Source organism: Anolis carolinensis, chromosome 4 (genome assembly GCF_035594765.1).
Source record: "Anolis carolinensis isolate JA03-04 chromosome 4, rAnoCar3.1.pri, whole genome shotgun sequence".
Taxonomy (NCBI): domain Eukaryota; kingdom Metazoa; phylum Chordata; class Lepidosauria; order Squamata; family Dactyloidae; genus Anolis; species Anolis carolinensis.
In genome coordinates this window covers 167979151-168006659 of record NC_085844.1, presented here as the reverse complement: position 1 = coordinate 168006659, position 27509 = coordinate 167979151, and the positions used below count along the sequence as shown (strand labels likewise).

General features: G+C 38.6%; 1 protein-coding gene across 2 annotated transcripts in view; it reads left to right on the top strand.

Annotated features, from left to right (window-relative positions):
- The first annotated feature begins 311 nt into the window (after positions 1 to 311).
- mier1 (MIER1 transcriptional regulator) overlaps positions 312 to 27509 on the top strand; it is a 46711-nt gene continuing 19513 nt past the window's right edge. The window contains exons 1-4 of one of the 2 annotated variants that reach the window (XM_062978184.1): positions 312 to 505; positions 16446 to 16470; positions 19901 to 20046; positions 22435 to 22584. In XM_062978184.1, coding sequence (XP_062834254.1) covers positions 497 to 505; positions 16446 to 16470; positions 19901 to 20046; positions 22435 to 22584 — 330 coding nt within the window. In that variant the 5' untranslated portion in view covers positions 312 to 496. The remainder of the gene's footprint in view (positions 506 to 16445; positions 16471 to 19900; positions 20047 to 22434; positions 22585 to 27509) is intronic. The other variant, XM_062978185.1, reaches the window with a different exon arrangement.

The following is a 27509-nucleotide window of genomic DNA, read 5'->3' as shown; positions in this document are numbered from 1 at the left end:
TTGCGCGCGGGTTGTGAGAAGCGCTTTTATGACTGAGTGGCAGGCCTGTGTGACACAGAACGAGGAGCCACGAGCCTCGTTCTATTCTGCCCTAAAAATAAAGGGGGGGGAGGGAAGAGAGCGTTATTACAGTTGGAAAAATGGGAGGGGGCGCGGAGGGGGATCGTTTCTCGAACGCCGCGCGCGCAGAGGTTAAAAAAAAAGAGAGCCCAACAAAACAAACGGTCTCGTGACTCGTCGAAAAGGGGAGGAGGGAGGAGCGCGCGGGAGAGGCGTCGTCGCTGCCCACCTCCTTTTGCGTGGTGACGTCGCCGTGCCTCTTCCTCCCCCTGGTGGCGCCCTCGCTCCCTCCCTCCCTCCTTCCCCAGCAGAGCTCGCCGCCTCGCAGAGACCGTCGTGACCCCCTCCGGTGCCACTTCCTCCTCCTCCTCCTCTGCCGCGGCGGCGATGTGATTACCCCACTCCCGGCTCGGCCCGCCCCAACTGCGCGGCGAATATGGCGGAGGTGAGTGAGGGAAAGAGAGAAACCCGCGGGCGTCTGGAAGGAAGGAAAGGGAGGGGGGGGGGAGGAGGAGGCCGGAGGAGGAGGAGGGAAAGAGAAGAGTCAGGGCCCGGCCGGGAACTTGTTGCGCGGCTGCCTCTCTGCGCAAGTTAGTTCGGCAGAGGGTCCCAAGGCCGGCCTGGGTGGCAAGCGGGGCCCGACTCGAACTCACAGCCCTCCCAGGGCCCAGCTGGAACTTGGAGGGACGGACGGAGGGAGGGGGCTCACTCTTGGGACACTAGAAGGCCGTTTATGGATGGAGTAGAAAGGGAAAGGGCTTGAGTCTTCCTGGCTGGGAATTGTCACTCAAGTTGCCTCTACCTCTTTCCCCCCACTTTTTTGGCTATTGTTGAATCTGGGGCCCCTTCCACACAGCTGAATAAAATCCCACATTATCTGCTTTGAACTGGAATATATGGCAGTGTGGACTCCGATAACCCAGTTCAAAGCCAATATTGTGGGATTTTCTGGGTTATATGGCTGTGTGGAAGGGCCCTGAGGGGGTAGAGATTCAACATAAAGGGTCCCTCAAATCAAAGGAAAACGTTACCTAGATCAGGCATGAGCAAACTCCGGCCCTCCAGGTGTTTTGGACTTCAACTCCCACAACATGGGAGTTGAAGTCCAAAAACACCTGGAGGGCCGAAGTTCGCCCATGCCTGATCTAGATCTAAGAGTATGGGAACTTGGCTTCCAATGAGATTAATTAATGGTTTTAAAAATGTATGTCTTATTTGTAAATAAGGTTTTATTACTGACAGTTTTAGGTAATCTGGTTGCTATAAGGAATTTATTGGGTTTTAATACATAAACCTGCCCCACAAATGGTTATGGGCTGATCTCTCATGAGGGGTAGTCAAGACTGGGAGAGCAAAATAATACTCTTAAAAAAAAAAAGAACTAGCTTGAAAAAACAGAGGCCCTTTCCACATGCTGAATAAAATCTCACATTATCTGCTTTGAACAGGAATATATGGCAGTGTGGACTCTTAGGAATTGTGGGAACTGAAGTCCAAAACACCTGGAAGGCCCATGTTTGCCTATACCTGAACTAGGGTCCTTCCACACAGTTATTTAACCCAGAATATCAAGGCAGAAAATCCCACAATATCTGTGTGGAAGGGGCTTCTGTTCTTCCAAGCTGATTCTTTTTTAAAAAAAGAGTATTATTTCGCTCTTCCAGTCTTGACCATGAGAGATCAGCCCATAACCATTTGTGGGGCAGGTTTATGTATTGTTTTTTTAGTCGATTGGTGGAGGCTCCTTCTTTGGAGGCTTTTAAGCAGAGGCTGGATGGCTATCTGTCGGGGGTGCTTTGAATGAGATTTTCCTGCTGCTTGCAGGGGGTTGGACTGGATGGCCCGTGAGATCTCTTCCAACTCTGTGATTCTATGATTTTTACCCCGCTTTCTCCCGCACCAAGGCAAGACCCAAAGTAGCTAACAATTCCAATAGAACATACAAAGTAAAAATTAAAACCTGATAAATTCCTTATAGCAACCTGATTATCTAAAATTGTCAGCAATAAAATCCTATTTACAAATATAGCATATATATTTAAAACTATTCATTACCCCCATTAGGAGCCAAGTTCCCATACTCTTGGATTTAGAGCAGGCATAGGCAAACTCTGGCCCTCCAGGTGTTTTGGACTTCAACTCTCACAATTCCTAGCAGTCAATGCTGTTAAGAATTGTGGAAGTTGAAGTCCACCTGGACGACTGAAGTTTGCACATGCTTGATCTAGAGAGACCTGTGATCCATCTACAATTTTAATTTCCCCCAAAGGCCTGTTCTAATGTAAAAGTTTTCACTCCTTTCCTAAATGATAAAAGAATGGTGGTGGCTCTGATTTCTCTAGGGAGGGTGTCCCACAAAGCTGGGGCCTTCCCAGAAACGGTCCCTTCTCGAGTAGCTTTAAGCTGCATTTGGGATGGGTGTATAGGTGTCAGCAGTCCCTCCCCACTCCATCAAAGTTGCCTTCTGAGTACACTGTTTCAAGTCAACTCTTGAGTTCATTTTCTTCTTTACCTTGTAAAATGCTAAATTCTATGTTTATAATACATTATGATGAATTGTTATATAGCAGTCTTGTTTTATGTGTATTCCACCCTAATTCAAAATGGTAATGGGACAGTTTAGGCTAGTGTTTCCCAACTTTGGACTTTAGGTGTTTTTGGGCTTCAGCTCCCAGAAATCCCAATCAGCCTGGCCAATGGCTAAAGATTTTAGGAGTTGAAGTTCAAAGCATGGAACATCAAAATTTGTTATTCATCCGTGCTTCCCAAAATCTAGTCTTCCAAGAGTTTTGGAGTTCAACCTAGAAGTCTCACCTGCTATGAACAATGATCAGGGATTCTGAGGGCTGAAGTCCAAAACACTCAAGTTTGGGAAACATAGATTTGGGCTAATATACATGATTTGCCCTAAATCAGACCCCTTCCACACAGCTGAATAAAATCCCATATTTTTTGCTTTGAACTGGAATATATGGCAACTAGCTGTGCCCGGCCACGCGTTGCTGTGGCGTTGTCTGGTGGTGTTGGTGAGAAATGGTTGAGGTAGTGGTGGTATTGAATGTCTGTTGTATGGTTGTCTTTATGTTTAGTATGCACACTGAAGTGGATTATATGGCAGTGTGGACTAAAGATAATCCAGTTCAAAGCAGATAATATAAGATTCTAAATGGGTTATATAGCTGTGTGGAAGGGCCTTGAGTCTACACTGCCATATAATCCAGTTCAAATCTGATAATCTGTGGAAGAGGCCTAAGTGAGGCCTAACTGTGCCTGTCCCCTGGGTGAGTGGGTTGCTAGGAGACCACATGGGCGGAGCTTAGCCTTCTAACTGGCAGCAATTGGATAAAAACAATTATTCCTCTCCCTCTAATTAGGACTTTATTTTTCTTTTCTTTTTGTTGTATGAACGTAGAGGTGTGGATGATGGGTTGTGTTGTCAATTTTCGAGGTTGTGGGGTGTTTAGTTTTGTTGTTTTGGCGGTCGCCAGGATTCCATCACTCCTTTATATATATAGATGTGGATTCAGATAACCCAGTTCAGATATTTTGGGATTTTCTACCTTGATAGTTGCTAACTCTTACAAATAGAAATACTGTTCCGATTTTTATTGGTATTATATTGTTGAATGAATATAAAGAATTGCAGTGTAACGTAGAAAATAATTTAGATTCATGGTAATAGCTGCATCTATTATAGCTTAAGGTTGAATTGATATCATTCTTACAGAGAACACAAATTACCAAAGGTCAAGAGACATAATGGAAGTCTGTCACATTTTAAACAGAATGTTTTGCTGCTGTTGGGATCATGTAGCATGCTTGAGGGCACTTCAGTGATCCATGGTACACCTTGTCCTCAGCTCTTACAGATTAGTTTGATATAGATCTGATAGTTATAGTATTGCAAAATACTTCCAAAAGGCTTTTAATTTGTCAGGCAAGAAAACATGTGCAACCAAATCCTGCTACTGATTATTCAAAAATAAATTCCACTATATTTAGTGGATCATTATCCCTAGTGTGTGTATTTGTTATTACTTACTTACTTAGGCGATCCCTTGTAGTTTGAGGAGGATTGTCTTCCATCTTTGGTGTCTTGGGGGTGGGTTCTTAGGTGGCTGAAGAGACCTATTCTTGATTTACATGTTCTCCCGCAGTGAGGACATCGGTTTCCAGGTGGAAGGTGGTCCCGGCCAGGGTTGGTTTGACGGGCCTTCCTCTTGGCACGTTTCTCCCTTAAGCCCTCCATTCGTACCTCTTCGAACTCCGCAGCACTGCTGGTCACAGTTATTGTTATTGCAGTAATCTGTAATGCACTTTGGAAATCAACATTTTATTGTTTGAGAAATTTCCTAGGTACTGTATATGCAATTGTTAGTAACTTGATACCTCCAGAGATACTATTGGAATCTGTATCGAAATGATGCATTGTATCTGCAGCTTCCTAAAAAGCATCATTGGTTCAAGGGTTCTAGCCAGCCATTCTGAACATCAGAATGCTTTATAGTATGCTTTGATTTGTTTTTTCCATTATGTTTAAATTTTATCTTGTTTTTATATTTTAAGCTGTACCACTCTGAAATCCGTCTCCTTTTGAAAAAAATTGAGATACTATTTCTATCAGCATTGTTTGATGAGCAGTATGTAACAGTTGAGCATACCTGGTCATTATTTTGGGTCGTTTTATTAATTTTAAAGTTATATGTATTTCTGAGCATTTTGTGGTTTTTCTGAAGATGCCAGTACATCTGTCATACTCCTCACTAACTGAATTTTAGTTTCTTAAACACTTGTTATTGGATTTTGTTTTTATACTGCATGGTTAATTTTGCCTCTGCATAAAATATGTCTTGACCCAAGATGAGTAAGTAGCAAATCCTAGTCTTGGTGCTTGTAGTCATGACTGCAGTTGACTACAGTCAACTTGTGCAACCTGGGTTTTTCCACAAATGCAAAATTTACCCCTACTTTGAGTGACATGCTCACCACCATGTTTATGCTGTCTGTTGAAAGAGTTAGACCTGGTTTATAGATAATTTGAAACCTTATGTGCTTTTGAGTAGACAAGTCCGTTATAACCTGGTCCATATCTACACTGAAACTTGTCCTGCTTACTTTTTAGTTTGATTCCCATTCAGATTTATCTTCCCTACCTGTTATATCTATTTGATGTATGTCCTGTTTGTAATAGACACTCCCTAAATCAGTTTTGATTATCGCCGAGATGTTATCCTATATTGGACCTTTAATGCCTGGATGATTGTTTAACATTTTAACTATGTCAGTTTTAACTATGACTTGTTTAAATTGTTTTTAAATTGTGTTGTCTGATGTCTGAATTGTTATTTTATGATTTTATGTGATTATATTGGGCTTGTTCCCCATGTGAGCTGCCCGAAGTCCCCTGCTGGGGAGATGGAGGCGGCATACAAAAATAAATTTATTATTATTAGTATTATTATTATTATTATTATTATTGTTGTTGTTGTTCTATAAATTACAATTCCATATGTAGTGTTGATAAGATCCTTAAAAACAACTTCGTCTTTAAGACTCAAATCATTTTTCAAATTGTGCTTTTAAGTATTTGTTTAATTGACACATATATTTAGAATTTCAGTTTTATAGTATTTTTCTATGTAGGGATTGGTTAATACCTACTTTGAGAGATAATAAAAGCCCCAAAGGTTTATTTTATTTATTGTTTTCTTATACAGTAGAGTCTCGCTTATCCAACATAAACAGGCCGCCAGAATGTTGGATAAGCGAATATGTTGGATAATAAGGAGGCATTAAGGAAAAGCCTATTAGACATCAAATTAGATTATGATTTTACAAATTAAGCACCAAAACATCATGTTATACAACAAATTTGGTAGAAAAAGTAGTTCAATACTCAGTAATGCTATGTAGTAATTACTGTATTTACGAATTTAGCACCAAAATATCACGATATATTGAAAACATTGACTACAAAAATGCGTTGGATAATCCAGAATGTTGGATAAGCGAGACTCTACTGTATTGATTTCTTTAAAGCCAATACATGCTTTCTTTAGTTAAAAAGAAACACAAAAGACTAAAATTCTTGGAATGAATGTGTGTGTTGACACTATGTCCCTATCTACACTGACCATTTAATGCAGTTTGAAGTTAGCTTCAAACTATTGTGACCAGACAACAAACACCTATGTAAGCATGTGAAAGAAATCCTTTAATATACTTCAGTCATCTGTGATTTGTGTAATCAACGTCTGGGTGGTTCTAGGATTTCCTATGTAATCATCTGTACAGCGAAACCACTTTCTTCAATATTAGTTTGAAACTGTATTAAATGGTTAGTGTAGATGGCCCCAAAATATGTGGTTTTAGGGCACTTGTTCTCAACCTTTGGTCCTCCATGTCTTTTAGACTACAGGATTTCTTGGAGTTGAAGTCCAAAACAACTGGAAGGACAAAAGGCTGGGAACCAGTGTTTTAGGGGATTCTGGATTTGTTTTTTACACAAAAATTTGGCAGCGACAATTTTCAAATTCTTCACAACCATAAGTTGTCATAATGTCATTATACTTCTAGAAATAATGTAATACAGAAGGACGTACTGTTTCTGATACTCATCTGATACTCTTAGAAATAATGTAGTATAGAGGGATGTACTGTTTCTGATAGCCTTTGTGAGTTTGACTATTGCCCTTTTAAAGCTTTTCAGGTTAGTGGATAACACTCCCATCTTATAGAAACAATTTCTGTCATTCACTGTGTGAATAAATATTTCTTTTTATCTGTCTTCTACCTATAGCTTTGCAGAGTTACGTTTTTGGACTACAGCTTCCAGAAATAGCTATTGGCTATTCTAGCTATGGGATTCTGGGAGTTATAACCTTAGTAATAATATTTTCCAGGCTTTGTTCCCATTATTCAGTTATATTGGGTAACTTTGGTTATAGCAATATGAGAAGGGGAGAAAAATGTTTATGTTTCTTCAGCTCTTGGAATTTTTCTTTTCTGTACAGTTTCCAGTTACACAATCCTATCTTGAAGTGCAGTGATCACGACTATAAACATTGTTGTTTTAGGTGGATCACAGCATAGATGTAGATTCTATGTCATTGGCAGTTTCATTTTTAAGTGATACTGAACATAAAATTTATTAAATTAATCTTTTTAAAGTGGCTTGATTATTTTAGCAAGTAATTTATCCCTCTTTCCTAGACAGTTAATATAAAGTCAGATTGCATTGACAAATGAAATTGAAGTTGTTGCCCCACCTATTTTAAAGTCAATTTTATTGGTTTGGAAGCACAGTTGTGCTTCTGTTCTGTCCATTTGTGATCATAATTGTTTGTCATCAGCAATATATGCTTGTCTTGAGCAAGCATGACCAGTTCATTCATCACCTTAACTTCAGACTTCATTTGAACAAATAAAAAATACAGGTGCAAGCCATGTAAAAATCCAGTGAAGTTAGGACGGGAGGGCACTCTTTATAGCCTTCACTGCAAGAATTGTTACTTTGCATTTCTAAATTTCTAAACAAATGGGAAATGGGTTGTTCAATTTTAAAGAAGATACATTGTGATGTTGGTGAATAGAAACCCCACTAGTAGTTGCATTAGATTTTCTCCAGTAGTCCCAAAAAGATCATATATAGATGATGTCTTAGCAGACACCACACAGTGGAAAACTGCCAAATTGTGTCTTTGTACTAACTTTAAATGTGCACTCTTTATTGTACGAGACAATGCAGTAGAGCAGTGACACTATTGGATACAGGGTATAACTATCTTAATTGTTCCTATGCATTAATTATATACATGAACCATCCAGACAGAAATTACAAGGAATATTGACCATCAAAACCTTAATACATTGACAACTTCACATTGATAAGAAAACGAGAAACAGATTGCTTTATGAAAAAGATCTAACATTTAGACATTACTGTTCTTTTTGAATTTTAAAACACTAAATCCTTTTACAAACCTCCACATACGTCTAAACATTTTAGACTGTGAAGAAAGATAACTATGCCTTGTTGCTCCACATCTAAGTACACCTGAAGTACACCCTCAAGGTTTCAAGCCTGGTGTTACTTGCGAAATATTCTAAACTTAACTGGTGTGTCTCTGCTTTACTCAAAGGACCTGTATAATGTTCACAAGATACTAAACCCCGTGATTTAGTTATACCACTATTCAATTAAATGGTCATTCTTTTTCTTTCCCAGTACTTTGCTTTGTTTCCATCAAACAAACATTGGAAGTTGGTGGGACAGAGAGAAGATCCTCTTTATAAAAGATGCAGTCTTTCAAACAGCCTGGACCCAACCCATATAGATCTTTGTAGGTCATGACCAGCACTTTGTATTGTGCCTGGAGCTCTTTAATCCAGTTGTGATTTTTGAGCATTTTTTGAAGGTACAGTAGAGTCTCTCTTATCCAAGCCTCGCTCATCCAAGCTTCTGGATTATCCAAGCCATTTTTGTAGTCAATGTTTTCAATATATCATGATATTTTGGTGCTAAATTCGTAAATACTGTAATTACAACATAACATTACTGCGTATTGAACTACTTTTTCTGTCAAATTTGTTGTATAGCATGATGTTTTGGTGCTTAATTTGTAAAATCATAACCTAATCTGATGTTTAATAGGCTTTTCCTTAATCTCTCCTTATTATCCAAGATATTCGCTTATCCAAGCTTCTGCCGGCACGTTTAGCTTGGATAAGTGAGACTTTACTGTAGCTCCATGTAAAGCCAGTTGGGATGTTAGAAAGTCATGCATTGTTGTGATCAGTTGCTCCATTAACACGTACAGTTGGTGTACTAGTGTTCACTGTGCAAATGGCTTCCTGGTCACCTCTGATGCATGCGTCTCTGGGCTGGAGGTTGAATCCAGGAGTACTTCCAAACTACAAGGCTGTGTTTTCGGGGGATTCAGATGTAACCCATCTGAATCTCTATTCTCAGATCTGTCGTTCACTGGCTAGAAACACCTATGTATTTTCTGGATCGAGCAGTTTATTCACCTCCATCCAGTCCATTACAGCTGCCAGGCACTGGTTTAAAACGGAAACTGCTTCCTTGGAATAGAACTGAATGTCATCATCATTATACTGGTGACTCTGAACTTCCAAACCCTGCATAACATCTACTAGTGTAGTGGTCCCCAAACTTTGGTCCTTCAGTTGTTTTGGACTTTAACTCTCAGAAATCCCAGCCAGTTTATCGGCTGTTAGGAATTGTGGGAGCCGAAGTCCAAAACACCTTGAGGACCAAAGGTTGGGAACCATTGGCCTAGTAGTTTCATTTGGGGTGTTAAATAGCTTAAGGGACAAGACAAAACAGAGGGATTGCACATGTCAGTGATCAAGGAGTTGAATTGGAATGTGTTGGAATAGCAACCTCCCAGGCCTCTCACTATTTGTTGATGTATATATTTGCTAACTTGTATTCTATGTGTATGTTGATTTCCCAGTTTGGCTCTTTGGTGTAGGAAGGGTTATAGACATTTGATTGTACTGTGCATGTGCAGACTCAAGACTCCATTTTGTATTCAGTCTTGCATCAGACCTCAGTGGAGGTAGATACATGTTTGTGTTTGCTCTTCAGTGAAATAAGGTTGCTGTTTGGGCTTCAATAGAGAAGTATGATTATGGACTTCATTGAGTACAAGTGGACTTGTGGACTATTGATAAAGACTGGTACCCTGTGTACACATCACAGAGAAGAAGCTATAGTCTATCTATAACTGAACTTTAATAAGAAATGGTAAATTAATACAAGATGTTTATGAGTAAACAAGATATGCTATTTTTCAAAGAAGACTTTGTTTTTTAAATCTCTGGATGCATATTTTAAACTAAGAGGTTTCAAGGGAGTGTATATCTTTTGGGCAATTACAACTGCAAAGAAACAACTATCCTTTGCTAACCAAAGATATTATTGTAGTGGTATGTCTTTATCCTTGGCAGTTTAAAGACATTGTTCTTCAGTTTAACATCTAAGTTACCTGTGAGCCGTTACATGAGTGCTTATGAATATCATTTGTTCAAAGAGTTAACTTCTAACAAGGTTATGCTTTTCTTGAGTAGTGGTTTTTAAAAGGTAATCTCCACATACTCATGGAGATTCACATTTGCCAAAAGGATATGTGCCCATAGACTGGGTGCAGTTATTTTCCAATAGGTTATACATAGGTTGTGGAATTTGCAATAGAATGCTCCCCAACTACCCTATCAGAATGCCCTTCAGAGGAAAAGTGGAGCCACTATAGGACAGTGTCTCCAAATCACATGAAATTGAGGCAACCCAGAAAGATCTCATAGTCAATGGTATCATAAGCCAGTAGAACCATTTCTCTGTCCACTTCCTGACATAGGTCATCCACTAAGATAACTAAAGATGCCTCTGTCCCATTACAAAGCCTGAAAATAGATTGAAATATTCTAGGTAATTTCTTTGCTGTTCCATATGAATGAATATATGTCTAGTTAAATCTAACCTCACTGTTAAGACTATGATAACGTCAAAAACCTTGACCCCCAAATATCAGTAGAGTATTAAGAGTCTGAGGTCAAGCCGATAGTCCAACTGAGGTACAAGGATTGGCAGAATAACTCAGTTTATATTTTGCACAAGCCCTTGTCCCGTCCTATTAGGATCAGATCTGTACATGCCCACTTCTCTCTGCTACTGGTTGTTTTGATGCTTTCGTTGATGTTTGATGAAGTTTACATTCTACTGTTTTTATTGTTATTGTTTTAAACTTTTTATTGTTATATGTTTTTAATTGTTTTACCTGCAACCTTTGTTTCTGCTGGGCTTGGCCCACATGTAAACTGGCCCGAGTTCTTTCGGGGACATGGAGGCAAGATATAAGAATAAAGTTGTTGTTGTTGTTATTATTATTATTATTACTACTACAGAGAAGCCAAATGTCCATTCCAGGGTTGTAAGCCGAATACCAGAGTCCAGAGTACAGGTCCAAGGGTTAGTTCAGAGTTTATTTATTTATTTATTTATTTACAGTATTTATATTCCGCCCTTCTCACCCCGAAGGGGACTCAGGGTGGATTACAATGAACACATATATGGCAAACATTCAATGCCAACAGACAAACAACATTTAGTTTTAGACAGACACAGAGGCATTTTTAACATCTTTCCAGCTTCACGATTCCGGCCACAGGGGGAGCTGTTGCTTCACCGTCCATTGGTGGCTGTTCTTCCTTCATTCTTTTCCTCGTGAGCAGTTTTATGGTGTTGTAGATTAGTTAAATTAGCCTCCCGCATAAAGCGTACCTAAATTTTCCCTACTTGACAGATGCAACTGTCTTTCGGGGCTGCTAGGTCAACAGCAAGCCGGGGCTATTTTTTTTTTAATGGTCGGAGGCTTAACCCGACCCAGGCTTCGAACTCCTGACCTCTCGGTCAGTAGTGATTTATAGCAGCTGGTTACTAGCCAGCTGCGCCACAGCCCGGCCCCAAGTTCAGGAATATAAGATAGCAAGAGTCCGAGGTTGTAGCTTCTAGAACTCACGTTATGGCCAGCAACAAGGTGCCCCCTTTGAGTTCCTTAAATCCTAAATTCACAGCTGTCACCTTTTAGTCTTCCACCAGCATCTCCTCATTCTCATTTTCCAAACTATCCATGACAGGTATAAATATATAATCACAATTTAGCAATGGAATAGAATAGAGTTGTTGAGATTGGTAAACCTAAGAAGTACTTAACAACTAAAGCCAAAGAAGTACCTTAGGTGGAATAATCAATATTTAGGGCTTTTCCTGTTTGCTCCAGATTATTTTACTAGTTGGTTAAGAAATCAAGAAGAGGTAATTTGTAGGAAGTCAATTGGTATGATATGATACCTAGCATGGAGCATTTTATAGTCTTATAAATTAACTGTAGTGAAGTGGTAAGAAATGTGTCATTGAGAAACTGTGAATACTACAGATCCTTTCTGATTTCTGTAAAAACAAAACTATGAGCCTCTATATCGGGGGTCCTCAAACATTTTAAACAGGGAGCGCACTATAGTTTGAAAAAAATATGAAATCTTATGCACACTGGACATACCTTATTTGTAGTTCAAAAATAATAGTAATGAAAGAATACAATATTTAAAATGAGCGATCTCAAACTTACCAGTATTTCAGTGGGAAGTGTGGGCCTGCTTTTGACTGATGAGATAGTCAAGTGAATTAGGATTTTTGTGTTCCGACAAATTGTTTCAGGCTTAGGGTGACCCTAAGTCTAAAATTTAGGGTGGTAAAAAAATGATGAAGGGCTGCATCCAGCCCACGGGCCTTGGTTTGGGGACCCCTGTTCTATATATTCCCCTGAAATAATCTACTTACAGAGAAACGTTGCTTTTCTTCTAAACACACATTTTCTGCATTTTAAAGATACCCTTATAAATGTTGGATGATACTTCAGAGTATGCATTCAGTCTTGTGATTGTATACAGGTAGGAGTAAGAACGAAACCTCCCAAGGTTATGGTTCATGACCTTAGACCAAGGTTCTCAAACTTTTTCAGCCGCAGGGCCCTTTTTAAAGCAAAAGCTTCTCGTGGAGCCCCAATAAATGTTTGTATATTATATCATGTATAAGATATATATATCAGGCATGTACAAACTTTTTGGCGCATTTTAAAATTTGAATGATGGACCAAGCCAGTGGCAGATGGATGGGAGAGTGCTTGTGTGAACTAATTAAAAAGAACATGAACAACTTCCTATGCACACTTATTTGTAGTGCAAAAAAAAGAAAGAAAAAAAGAGCAATACAGTATTTAAATTTTTAATCAACATAAACATAAAACAGTATTTCAGTGGAAGAACCCAGGGACCATCCAGTCCAACCCCCTTCTGCCATGCAGGAAAAGCACAGTCAAGGTACCTCATAGTGTTAGGAGGGAAATAAGGTTTTGGAAGCAAGGAAGACACAGGGGAAAGGATCTGGGTGGTGAGGGAAACAGGGGGAAAGCTTTTGGGGCAAGGGAGGCTGGGAAAGGGAAAGGAATGGGAAAGACGAGGAAAATCTTGGAGCGGGAGGAAAGAGGAGGAGGGAACCATGGAGCCCCTCAGTATGTTTTGCGGAGTCCAAAGGGCTCCATAGAGCACACTTTGAGAACCGCTGCCTTAGACAATCATATGGTTAAAAAGTTGATTGTTTGTTGCTATGGGAAAAAGAGTAATTATTCAGAAGCTTAGCACACGATAGGCAGACCAAGAAAGGAATATTTAAATGCAATTTGCCAGTTACCCTTTGCACTAGTCGTAATGTAAATTCATAATAGGTATGTTGAGTTAGTAGATTAATTATATATTTTTCACCTTGAATTCTGCTTATTACCATGAGCACTATGTAAAACAGACTAACAAATTAAGCATTTCAACTACAGTGTTCCCTCACTTATTGTGAGGGTTCCGTTCCAGGACCACCCACAATAAGTGAAAATCCTCAAAGTAGGAGCGCTATTATTTCGATATTTACACATTATATTAGTAGTTATGTGGCCTTTCTCCCCTTCGCAAGCCTTTTTCTTGTGCTTCTTCATGGCGGCCTCCTCTTCAGCGCCTGCCAGTTTCCCTTTTGCACATGCGCCTCCCTCTCGTCGGCATCCAGAGTAGCGCGGCTGGATGCCGACGAGAAGGAGGGCGTATGCGCAAAAGGGAAACTGGTACCTTTGCGCATGCGCCACTGCTCAGAAAAAACTGCGAAGCAGTGAGGGAGCAAAAAGCGAACCGCAAAGTAAGGAGGGAAAACTGTACTAGTATAAATGTCAAAAACAATGCTAATCATATGTATCTAACATTTGGGCTTCTAATCCTATACTTTTTGGTTCAATATATGTAACAATTTTTTAAAAATACACCTAAGAAATTGCTTGTATAAAACACATTCTGTTAAACTCATTTAATTAAAACAATGTCAGATTTCTCCTTTGTGTCTCAATGCTTTTTAAAAAATGTTTTGTTCAATTCCCAACTCAGCCAAGTTTATTAACAAGATTCCAGTATTGGTACACTTTCCTGTAAAACAGATATAAGAAAATAGAGACTATATATACATGTATGTATGTACGTGCGCGCGCACACACACACACTATATCTGTGTGTGCATGTATGGGACAACAAGACTGACAAATTCATTTACCTGGGAAAATTGCTTTGAGTGCTTCTTAAAAGTCTGACTTTGAATCTGTGTATTCAATTATAGGTGTGGTACTGAATGAGGGTTGCATTTTAAAAAAAACTTTTGGGGGGTTGTAGTTTTTTTCCTGACAGGCTCCTTTAGCAGCTACATGGCAGCACACACAATCCTGTCTTCTTCATATTGGAAATACCCTATTCCTTTTAAATTTTGCCAGTGTTTATTTTTTATAAGAATTAAACATATTTGATAAGAACTCTACACTGTTTGCAAATATTTAATAAATTTTATAGAAAGAACTTGGAAATGTTAAGTGGAAAGAAGGTGAAATCAACAGATTGGCCCACTCTTGTTCAAAACTGAAAATGAAAATGAGATCCTGCTCTTCATAAACTGATAAAGGGTCTACCCAAAGTGCTACTCAGTGGTGTTCCATGGACTGGTGCCAGTCCACAAGCATTTGAGGCAGCAAGATTCCAGAGAAGAAACTGTTTTAGCCAATGGGCACAAATATGGTCTAGTCCCTGAGTCTTTGGGAGGTAGGGGAGTGGGACACTACAGTCACGATATCAGATAATTTATGAAGCACTGCTTTAGATTATCTTGGGTCTTTATAGATTTTTTTCAAGATAAAAGCAAATATGGTCAAACCCCAGATACTATGGGACCATAATGCTAAGGGGACACATAATATTTATTTATTTATTTACTGTATTTATATACCACTTTTCTCGCCCTAGGGGGCCTCAAAGTAGTTTACAACATAGTAATGGCAAAATTCAATGCCTAACATACATACAAAACCAAATAATAAAATCTAAACAAGAACATATAACTATGCATTAAAATCAATAAGACCATTAAACATAAGATAGATTTCTTTCAGTGTCGTTTTCCTGCTCTAAATTTCCTACAGCTGGTATTTAATCTGCATCTCAACTTAAGTGCCACTTAATGAAATTTGGAATTTGGTTATGATATATCTCTGAAGGCGCACCTGAAGAAAGCCACAGCTTGATTGATTAGACAAAATGTACTGGGCATTTCAATAGGTAATTCCCCCACTTTCATTGTCAGCATTTTGTCTTATTTTTTCATTGGGTAAATCAGGAAGGGGCACAGCTGCCATGTTTGTTTTTACCGTGTAAATGCAGTTTTTGATGCTGCCAAAACCTGGTTACCGAGGATCTGGGGTGACTTTAGGAGCACACCAAGCTGCAGACCTGAATTTTGAAATGCTATCACACACTCCAACCATTTGTCCAAGGATGAACTACTGGAGATTAGTCACTAATTATCCTTTATAGTGGGATTCACAGAAGGTTTTTTCAACAAAGCTGTATTACCACTTCTTTTTGAAGGACAGGAAACTGGTCTTCCTGTGTTCAGCAGTTCTTTCCCTCTCTCAGCCGGTTTACACACAGCCTCCATTTATGAAGCAAAAATGGCTAGCATCAACATGGCATTTCTCACTTTTCTAAGAAGCCTGTACATATCTTTGAGTTGTGCTGATTGAAAGTTACTCATTGTCACATACAGGAGCCAAAGCTACAATCACACTGTTTGTATCCACTATAGGTTCCAAGTCATAGCAGATCTCCGTGACTGTTTAAACAGAAGTTTATGCAGGTATAGGTAGTCTTTCACTGCTTCCGAACTGTCTGATATGAGGAGTGTCAGGCACGTAATTTGTGTCCATTGAATTACATTTTTTCTTTCATTCCTGGAAATGTATCAGGAGCCAGCAGTCAGTGGCTCTTGGACCAGGACCAGTCAGCCCATGGATCCCCCATTTTAAGTAGGACTGGTCTGCATCACCATGGCGCTTGACAGCTTGAGAGGATAGACACAATATTGACAGAGCAGGATATGTCTTTCATTGTCAAGATGGACCAAACCTTCCAGTGGGCTCTCTTCTGTTCTGACTATTTTTTTTTTAACTTTTTATCCATGATTTAAAACCAAGAAATTTCATGTAGTCATTCTTCTTGGTATGACATTTTTCTTCTGGTTTTTAACATTACCACAGAGACAAGTATGTTGGTCTTTCTCTTGACAATTATATGTTGAATTTAAATGCAAAAAGTGAAAAAATGAATTATTATATGTTTTATATTAATTGTAATTCAGAATATTTCTGTTGTATTGCTAAGTAGTTGGTTTTGCTCACTTACATTTTTCTTTTCTTTCCTTCCATGGCCTTTCCCCTGCCCTTGATTAGCCTTCTGTTGAATCAGCAAGCCCAGGTAAAGATTTATTTTCATAATGATCCTATATTTATCCAATATTGCTTGAAATGATAGCTAGGCAAATAATCACATAGCTTTAGTAGCTATCACTGTTCTGGCTTCTCACTTTGTCCTCTTAGTCCCCATTCTGCAGTGTATATGATTATATCCGGCCAACACAGACCTGTTTCTGGGTATATTTGATGCGCTGATTCCAAACATGGCACCAATTTTCGCCGATAGGCTCTAGTTTTTGAGATACACATGCAATATACCAGTCTTCATCTGCTTGCCCATATAAAATCTTGAAAACCATATCTAAGAAGCTAGAACTGATGCAGTATATCAAATGCTATTTTCTGAACCAGCACCGCAAATAACTCCAGGAACAGGCCTAAAAACTTAAACACCAAGATTGTTTTTGGTTTGAGCTATGTTATGAATCAAAATGAATGGTCATAACTATATGTTTGTTGTTATTGTCCCCACCCCACTCTATAAGGTTTTGTCAGGAACACTCACACTGGTTGCTAATTACATTCTAAGAGCTTAGAATACTACCCATTACTGATTTTTCTCGCTCTTTTGAATTGGATTTTCAGTTGTAATTATATTGTATCATCTACTATATACTGACAGTTGCAACATTTTGTGGTTCAATATGGAGATTATGAGAGAAGAAGGATGGTAGACATTCCCATTTATTTATTTACCATATATACTCGAGTATAAGCCGACCCGAATATAAGCCGAGGCACCTAATTTTACCACAAAAACTGGGAAAACTTATTGATTCGAGTATAAGCCGAGGGTGGGAAATGCAGCAGCTACTGGTAAATTTCAAAATAAAAATAGATACCAATAAAATTACATTAACTGAGGCATAAGTGAGGTAAATGTTTTTTGAATATTTATCATATTTCCAAGAAAAACAGTAAGCTAACTCTTAAGTGCATAAGTAGGGTCAACAAAAACAATATGGTTTCAACAATAACTTTATAATAATCATCATCATTATCATCATCAACAACAATAACAACGACAACTTCCTTTGTATCCTGCTCTATTTATCTCCCCATGGGGACTCAGGCCGGCTTCCAACATAGTAACAGGCAAACATTCAATGCCTATATAAACAATGCAGGCCTAGATATAGCTCTATAATTATACAGTACAGTCTCACTTATCCAACACTCGCTTATCCAACGTTCTGGATTATCCAATGCATTTTTGTAGTCTGTTTTCAGTACATTGTGATATTTTGGTGCTAAATTCATAAATACAGTAATTACTACATAGCATTACTGCGTATTAAACTACTTTTTCTGTCAAATTTATTGTATAACATGATGTTTTGGTGCTTAATTTGTAAAATCATAACCTAATTAGATGTTTAACAGGCTTTTCCTTAATCCCTCCTTATTATCCAACATATTGCTTATCCAACATTCTGCTGGCCCATTCATGTTGGATAAGTGAGACTCTACTGTATATACTAATTTCACATTTGCATTTCCCCCCTGAAAAGTTTGCAAATCCTCTCTCTATATATGTGCATTTCCCTCCTGCAATATTTGCAAGTCCCATTTATCTATGCTTACATCTATCTAGACATCTGTGTGTGTGTGTGCATATTTAAAAGGCCTATATCTATATTAATATCTATCTATCTAGACAATTAGAGAATTATATATAGGATTTGCAAAGACCTGCAAACATATGAGGGGAAAATTAATATATTAATGTATTTGTAGGGGGAAATCTATATATTATTTACAAGCTTTGGGGCATGCATTTGCCCAAGGAAGAAATGCAAGCAAAGCCCTCCTAAAAATAACTTTGGCCTCTTTTCTCCTCCCCTTCCCCACCTCTTTTATTTATCCCTCTTTCAAACTCTAAAAGTAGCCAGAAAAGGCTTTTTAAAACTTCCCTCCCTCTCCCAAAAAACCCACTCCATTTTTGTTTCCTTAGGAATAAAAAGAAATACACACCTTCTGTTGCTCTCCTTTCCCTCCTTTTTGACTCAAACGTTCTTGCAATAATAATAGTAATAATAATAATAATAATAATAATAATAATAAATCCTGCAAATTTGCAAGAGTCTCTCTTTTTCTTCCCCTTCCACCATGGAATCTTTTTCTTCTTCCTGGCTTGCAAGAGGTTCTGTCACTCACTCTCCTTTCGCTTTTAAAAACATTCCCTCCTTGTCCCTCTCTCTCTTAAAAAATAAGATAACTTCAGCCTAGGAGGAGAAGTGGAGAAGGGAGGTTTTGGGAAAGAAAACATTCTGTGGCCTCCAGGCTCCACTGCTGGCTTGACCTTGACCCGATTATAAGCCGGGGGAGGCTTTTTCAGCCCCCAAAAAGAGATAAAAAAACTCTGCTTATCTTCGAGTATATATGTAGTAATATATATAGTGGAGTCAGAGGGGCAGAATGTCCCATGAAAGGAATGTCTAGTTACCCCATATGCAGAGCATCATCTTAGTGTCAGGGAGGGCCAGTGGATAGAGAAAGTATGTACCTGTCTATTAGAATGATAGTCCAGAAACTTACAGTTTAGGATTGAAGGTAGAAGCTAGAATATGGTTTCTTAGTTTATTTTTTTTTCCTGGACCTGAAGAATTTACTGACTTATACCCAAATAACTTCTAGCAGAGTTCTCTTTGGCTAACTAGGTTTTGCTTCCCTCCATTCTATTATGGGTCCTCCAAAAGCTCCTTGAGACTTATGTGATCTTTTTGAAGAAGTAGTGTATGTGGGTAAGGATCTTTAGGTCCAAACCACAGTAAGTCAGCACAGAGCTGTGATAAGGATATAGATGATAGGACAGATACAGGTAGTCCCCGAGTTACAAACATCTGACTTACAAATGACTCATAGTTATGAATGGGGTGAGACAACAGGAAGTGAAAGAAATCTACCCCTTGGAATGGAAATTCTCTCCTGAAAGAATTACCATGAGGAAAAGTGTCCCAACTGAAGCTTTATTACCAATCCATAATTTTGACCCCAAAACCTGCCCTTGATTTATACATGAGCATATATGGTATATGTTGCTTCACTGCTAAGAATTCTTCAGCACCCTGGAATCATTTTTTCCTCATGAGAACCCAGTACTTATAGTATGGTTTCACTGGGAGCAAATTAAAATCATTTCTACTTATAACACGTGATGTGTTCATTGATTTTCGATTAACTGGCAGTAAGTCCTGTTAAGCTTAGTATAGGATTGCAGTGTCAGATATCATCAGTCTTTGATTTCTTATAGTCTTTAAATTACGTTATATCTTTCTTGAATAATTGTTTCATTCTTATCAATAATTTATTTAGAGAAATGACTTTCCCATAAAGTTTTTTATTTCTATTTTAATTTTAGTTTTAAATAATTGGTAATGTTCTCAAGTCTATGGTCAAGATCAACCCTGAAATTATTAATCAAATTTTAGGAGGGTCTGCGACATCAGATGACCAAGAATTTGACCCAACAGCTGACATGCTGATTCATGATTTTGATGATGAACGAACATTAGAAGAAGAAGAAATGATGGAAGGTGGAACAAACTTCAGTTCAGAAATAGAAGATCTTACAAGGGTAAATGCTGTAAAATATTCTAACTGCAAATGTGTGGGCAAATCTTGGAAGTGGTATGATAGATTATTATATGGAAATATTCATTGTCGCGCACTTTCAAGTCAACCCCAGTTTATGGCTATTTCCTCATCAGGCTTTCTTAGCAAGTTTTGCCATTGGAGGTTTGCCATTTTCTTTCACTGAGAAAGTGTGACTTGCCCAGTGGGTTTCCATGGCTAAGTGTAAATTTAGACCCTTGACTCCCAGAGTTCTAGCCCACTAGCTGTCTTCAAAATAGATTAAATAAATACATTTCAAAATCACAGCATAGTAGAATTGAGGTAAAGGGTATAAGGAGTCCCTTAGGGGAGATAGGGCGGAATATAAATAAAGTTGTTATTATTATTATTATTATTATTATTATTATTATTATTATTATTATTATTATTAAGAGTTTAAGGTGACCCTAGGCAAAATTACAGAATTTGAAAATTGCTTATTTTCCTATTGTGCTTTCTGTCAATTTTACCAGTAGAATATCTCTCCCCACTCCCCCCTTACATTTCTTTATTGACTGTGCTCATTGAAGCAACACATGAGTGGAGGTGCTTTAAAGTGTCAAAAAAAGACAAGATAAAACACACAGTGGAATTGCTTAGTTCCTGCTGGACCATTTCATGTTGGGATAGAAAAAATATGTAAAATGTTATGCAGTGATAGGTGGAGCACCAATTCAAGGGAAGTAGAAATGGGAAATAAAAAGTTTTATAGCTCATATGTCTAGTACAAAGTTCATCAAAAATATTTCCAGGTAAGCTATTTGATTTACATGCATTAAGTTCCTTCTCTTACAATAGTTTTGAATTTTTATCTTTATATCCTTGTGGATTCTGATGTTAATATTTTTGAATCAAGAGATAATAACATAAATTTCAGTTCTTTTTGAAAGCTTTATTATGTCAGCAGGAATGAGGTGAAAACCAGTTTGTCTGGCAAATGCTTGACACAAATGTGTACATTTAAAAAAACATTGTTTTCAGTCAAATGGAACTGAATATTAAAAATCCTTCAGTTTGTTAAGGATTTCCTGTGATATATAAGGAAGCCTTTATTTCTTAAAAACAAAGTATTGTACTAGCAGACCTGGTTGGGGAATGGGAATAGTGATAATACCCCCATCTTAATCTTAACATTAAGTTCCCACTGCCAGGCAGTAGGCATGGCATTTAATTTATCTGACATCTTCCTCATAATTTTGGTATGTAACAAATGATAGCCGAGAAATGTATGTTCCTTCACATTTCCTGTTCTTTCATGGTGTTATACTACATACCAGTCAGACGACAAGATGTTTATAATGCGAAGTGATAATGAAGGTCAGAAGCATCAGCTTTTTATACAGTATAACATGAACAAAACCTAGAATATGTCAGACTACTTTAGCCCATGGGTGGTTTGTTCAGTAGCAAGAGGAGTAGCCTTTAGAATATTTTAGGATTGAAGTGCTGTGCAATGTCCATATGATTAGACATCATTAATGTGATCTTTATATGTTATTCAACATAGATGCCAAATAGTTGCTTCAGAAGATGTACTTATTTTATGATACTTTGAAAGCATCACCCCAGGATCTGAAAACCCATAAACCATTACCATATTCGTTCATTACCATATTAGAAATCAGAGTTGAAAAATCTTTGCTATCAGTATCCTTTGTTTCATTCCTCTTGATTTTTTGCTAACTTGTGTTAGTGTATATCTGCAGTCACCAATATATGTGTATATTGGTGGTAGAGGTGGGCAGAGTGAAGGATTTTAGCAAACTTGTGACCAACCCAGGTATACAACTTACTGTTGTCCTATTTAGTGAAAATAGCTATTAAAATGAATAATTATAGCAGGCATCATTTATCTCTACTTTAACAACAATGTAAAATTATAAATATAATTTTTCCCAAGTTCCTTTATACATATATCTTTATGTAGGTGTGCATGCTCAAATTTTAGCACTATTGAAAAGTAGATACTGTCAGTTTTTTCAGAGGATACTCTCTACTATCTGTAAACTTTCCGTCAAGGATTTGTTGTCATTGGTTTGCGAAGCAACCTTACAATTTACAGGAAAGGGAGAGACTGCACATGGAAGTATACCAAAAGGAGATATTGTTCCTTTGTACACCTCTAAGGCCTTGAAGCACAAAGTGCTCTGCTGTTGCCATAACAGACAGCACCATTGGCTTCTCCTTTCTTTGCTCTGCCTTAGATAGAGAACATGTAAATTGGAATAAAAAGGCATAGATTGAAATTTTATTTCTGGGGTTGGAAGAAGGTTATTATTCAACATGCAGATTACAACACTGATAAAAATTTGGTGGAATTATTATAATTTCCTGTTTTAATTCTTTTTAGGAAGGCGATATGCCAATTCATGAGCTTCTTAGCCTTTATGGCTATGATGGTACTGTACCACTACCAGAAGAGGAAGAAGAGGAGGATGAGGAGGAGGAGGGTGAGGGTGAAGATAATGATAACAACAGTGGGTGCAGTGGAGAAAATAAAGTGAGTTAGATTTATTAATTTGAAAATTTGCTCTGTGGTGTTGCATGTTCCCCAACAAGTGCCTTTGATAAGTTAGAGTATATGTGCTGTGAAACTGGCATTATCAAGCAAACCTGCTTTTAAATATCAGGATTTTAATCTGACATGTATTTGATGCCCAGTTTTTATCTTTCAGTGGTGTAAATAGGTATTTAAAGATCAGAACACAATGTGAGAGCTGCTGCCAACAAGATTTTACCAAGTAAATACAGTTCACTATTATTCTGATATATAAGTATGCTCTCTCTTCTGGTCTTTAAAGATCTACTGACACTTAGGACAGAAGATAGTTACTGTCAAAGGTCAGACGCCAGCCAGTTAGATAAACATAGTTTATTCAAAAATAACTCAAAAAAGCTCAGCACAAAGTCCTGAGAGCTCACAACACTTTAACTTCAGTGTGATTAAACAGTTCAGAGCAAAGAAACCTCAAAAACGCAAACCGGAATATAATCCGGATTATCTGGAGATATAATCCGGATTAAAACCAAAGTGCTTGGAAACAGCTCAAAATTGCAAGGCAGAGTCAAAACGGCAAAACAAACAAGGGCAAGAAATCCCAAAGGCTCAAAACCTCCCCAAAACCCAAAAGTACAGCAAAAAGCCCAAAACTAAAGAGAAAGCCCAAACCGGGCTAAAGTTCTTCGCCAAAAGTGGCGCAGGCAAACAAAGCAGGAAAACGCTGAAGCAATAGCGACAAGCTGCTGTGGAGTCGAAAGCCAAGCCAGATGTCAAGGGAACGAAACGTCGTAGCGAAGTCAAACCGGTCAGGATTGGAGAACAGCTTCGGAGTCGAAGGTGAAGCCAGCAGTCAGCAACGGAAGTCAGCCACGGAGACAGGAATGATGCCAAGCCGAGTTAAAGAGCAAAGAGATATGCCAAGTCGAGTTCCGGTCCAAGATCCAAAGGGTGAAGTCTTCACAGCAAGGTCCACGCTACAGGATAACACAAAGAGCCAAAACGACGGAGGCGAGCAGCAGCTAATGCAAAATAGTAATAACAATGCAGTCCAAGAGAAAACCCACACAGTTCCAGCCCTCCGTCGTAGAATAACCCGGATTAACTTACATCGGTTGCAAAGTCCCAAGCCAGTCTTCGGAGTCACGTACAAGAAACCCAATGGCGCCCAACAACACCTTGCCACACGCAAAGAACAATGGCCAAAAGCCCCTAATTTATTTAGGTTTCTTTGGGCGTCCAAACAACCAACGCCTTAGGATCAGGTGTCCCAAACTCCTCATCAGAATCCAAGCTCCAAACAGCCAACGCCCTAGGATCAGGCGTCCCAAGTTCCTCTCAGAGCCAGAATCGCCCTGCCCATACCCAACCCTGTCCACACCTGTGGAATTACCCTCATTCCTCCAGGCAGACCATGTGGGGTCTGCTTCTGAAGGAGCCCAAGCTACTCCTGCGTCCTCAGCATCCATGGACCCAGTTTCCTCCCCAAGATCCTCCGGAGCCCGTGTCCAGTCCATGCCAACCTCTTCCACCACCACTGGGTCTTCAACAGTCATTCCCAACTCAGGATCCCCTTCCAGATCCCCGAATGAACCCTCATCTGAGGATTCCTCAAGTATTTCCCTGATCCTTTTCCTGTGTAAAGCCTTCCTCACGAGGCGTCTTTCTTCCCCTCCTGATCCCACCATTAGTACTAACAGCCTCAGAAGACTCATTCACAACAGTTACGCAGTTTTGGAGATTGTATCTGGGGTAGGAGTAGGTCAGTTCATGTAGAGAGAGGTTAATCAGGATGGAACTCAAGTTATTTAAAGGGAGATGTCACTGACTGCATTTTCCAATGGTTTCCATCTTACAGTATCTTCTTTTCATCTTAAGTTCAGTCATTGACTCCCCCTACAAATTGATGTTAATATTGAGGAACATGGTGGAGAAGCACGTAGACACAAGGTCCATTTCTAGTCCATTTAAAATTTAATCTGAGGAATGAGAACGGAGTAAACGTTGTCAGATAACGTTATGGGCATAGTGGTGTATAGGCTGCCAGTCTTAATTTTAATGGTTGGGGCAGCAACATATTATGTGGAAAGAGTGGCAGTTTCCTTTCAGACTATAACTTGGGGAAATGTAGTCGGCTACCATATTCAGGTAAGTAGCAAATGGTGTGACTGTTGTTAATGGTACAGGAAATGCAATTTCTTAAAAAATGAAGATATTAGATTTGTAAATGCTTTCCCATGAATAGCAAGGAGAATAACAAATTACAGAGTACTCTTCAGACATTCCATGTTAGGTTTTTAAAGTACAGTAAAATATAGGTTAGCATAGCATCAAGAATACTACAAAAGATACGCCCCATGAATTATTGGATGGAACTATTCAGTATAGGGATACTTTGTTGCATAACTCCTTACATAATATGCAGCCATCAGACTCTAATATGATGTGTTTATTTTGCTCCCCAACCAATAGTACAAAGTATTTCTTTGCTATATCTAATAGAATAAAGGTTCCTAAATAGGTTTGTAATGGTTTTATATATTTATTATTTATTTACTACATTTATATCCCGCTCTTCTCACCCCGAAGGGGACTCAGAGCAGCTTACAAATCAAATGAACATGCAATATATTATTAGCAGAGCACAATATAAGCATTAAATTACTATATTGTACTATATCATTATATGGTAAAATTATTAGCAATATTACATTTAATATATAATTAATATTATTATATTGTATTATTAGTAGTATAATATTGTATTCCATTATAATATTATTATCAATATTATATGTATATACAATATATTATATATTTATAAATTATTATATATGTGTGTGTGTGTGTGTGTATAAAATTAGCATAGCATGTTGCTATGGCACAGGAGACAAGATGGAACTATCTTCCTGGCTCTCAGGTTGGTATGATGTCTTCCTGCCCCCCCCCCCCCCCCCGTTCTTCACTCTGGCCCCAGAGTGGCAATTATTCCTTGGGGGGAGGGGCTCCCAACCAGTGACACAGGAGACAGGTTGGTATGATGTCTTCCTGGCCCCTCCTTCTTCACTCTGGTGACTTTATGACTTTATATATGACTTTATGCTAATTTTTCACAATAAATATTTACGATGCAAATAATGGAAATGCATAAAATTATATTCCTGGAGGATCACTTTTTGTGTCTTCGTTGCAAGCTTCACTGGTCTTAAAATATAGATTCAGTCTCTAAACTCTTGCAGATTTTATCAGAATGCCTTGTGCTTAAATTACAAAACTTTTGATAAAGTCCTTAACTGTCCCTAGATTTTTCAAGATAATTGCAGCAGGAATTGTGGAATTATAAGTAGATCTTATCTTTGTCTATCTTTTAATGGTATTCTTAAATTTGTAAAATTCTAATCTAAATACTATAAATCTCAATTTTTAAAGGTATTCAGTATAGTGTAATTTTGCAGACAGCTTAAATCATTGTTGGTATATATGTGCGTAAGGCAACTTGAATGAAAATTTACAAGCTAAAACACAATTTAAGGCATGTACTAATGAACACTTTTCCTTTATCCACTATCGTGAGTGAAATATTCCTCTGTGGTAGGAAGGAGTGCTGTATATCATTTTTAAAAGCCTAATCCGCAAGGATGCTTTGAATTTATAACGCAATCAGATGATTCGGGCTGTGAGTGAGAAATAGGAGAGTTAGAAAATTAGAGATACATCTACACTCATGTGGGCTGTAGTAGAGATAGTTGTAGTAGTAATAGTAGTAATTAAAAATAATATATTTTGTTCTGCTGTTTTCCCTAGTTAGAGACTCAAGACGAGGGGTCCTCAAACTACGGCCCGCGGGCCACATGTGGTTCCTCGAAGGCATTTATCCGGCCCCCACCCTCCTCCAAGGAAGGTGCATGCCGCTGCCGCCCTTCCTGCCTTCTCCCTTCCTGCATAAACCTTGGAGCCTTTCCTTCTTTCTCCCTCTCGCTGCACAAGCCTTGGAGCTTTGGCTTTAGAGCCTTTCCTCCCTCTGCTGCACTAGCCTTTGAACTCCCTCTCGCTGCCTTGGAGCCTTGCCTTTCCTGCCTTTCCTCCCTCTGCTGCACGAGCTTTGAGCCTTTCCCTGCCTCCTCCTCTCGCCTCCTCTCTCGCCCGGTGCCTTTCCTAGCCTCCTCTCTTGCCCGGTGCCTTTCCCAGCCTCCTCCTCCGCTCGGTGCGTGCCTTGCAAAGCTTTGCTTTGTGTTTATAAAGGTATTTTAGTTATTATTTAATTATTAAGGGGGTGTTTTGCTTATGCTATTGCTGCACAAAGGCAGAAGCTGGTTGGACTACATTGCCCAAGGGGTCTCTTCTAACCCTCTTCATTATTTTTATTTGTATTATTATTATTATTATTATTATTATTATTATTATTATTATTATTAACATTGAGGCTGGGTGGCCATCTATCAGGGGAGCTTTGCTTGTGCTTTTGGTGCACAAAGGCAGAAGGGGGTTAAACTACATTGCCCAAGGGGTCTCTTCCACCCTTTTCATTATTTTTATTTGTATTATTATTATTAACATTGAGGCTAGGTGGCCATCTGTCAGGGGAGCTTTGCTTGTGCTTTTGGTGCACAAAGGCAGAAGGGGGTTGGACTAAATTGCCCAAGGGATCTCTTCCAACCCTCTTCATTATTATTATTATTATTATTATTATTATTATTATTATTATTAATATTGAGGCTGGGTGGCCATCTGTCAGGAGTGTTTTGCTTGTGCTTTTGGTGGACAAAGGCAGGAGGGGGCTGGACTAAATGGCCCAAGGGGTCTCTTCCAACCCTCTTTATTATTTATATGATGATGATGATAACGATGATGATGATGATTAATATTATTAACATTGAGGCTGTATTTGTTCCTGTTTGGGTTTTTTTTTTTACTTCAAAATAAGATAG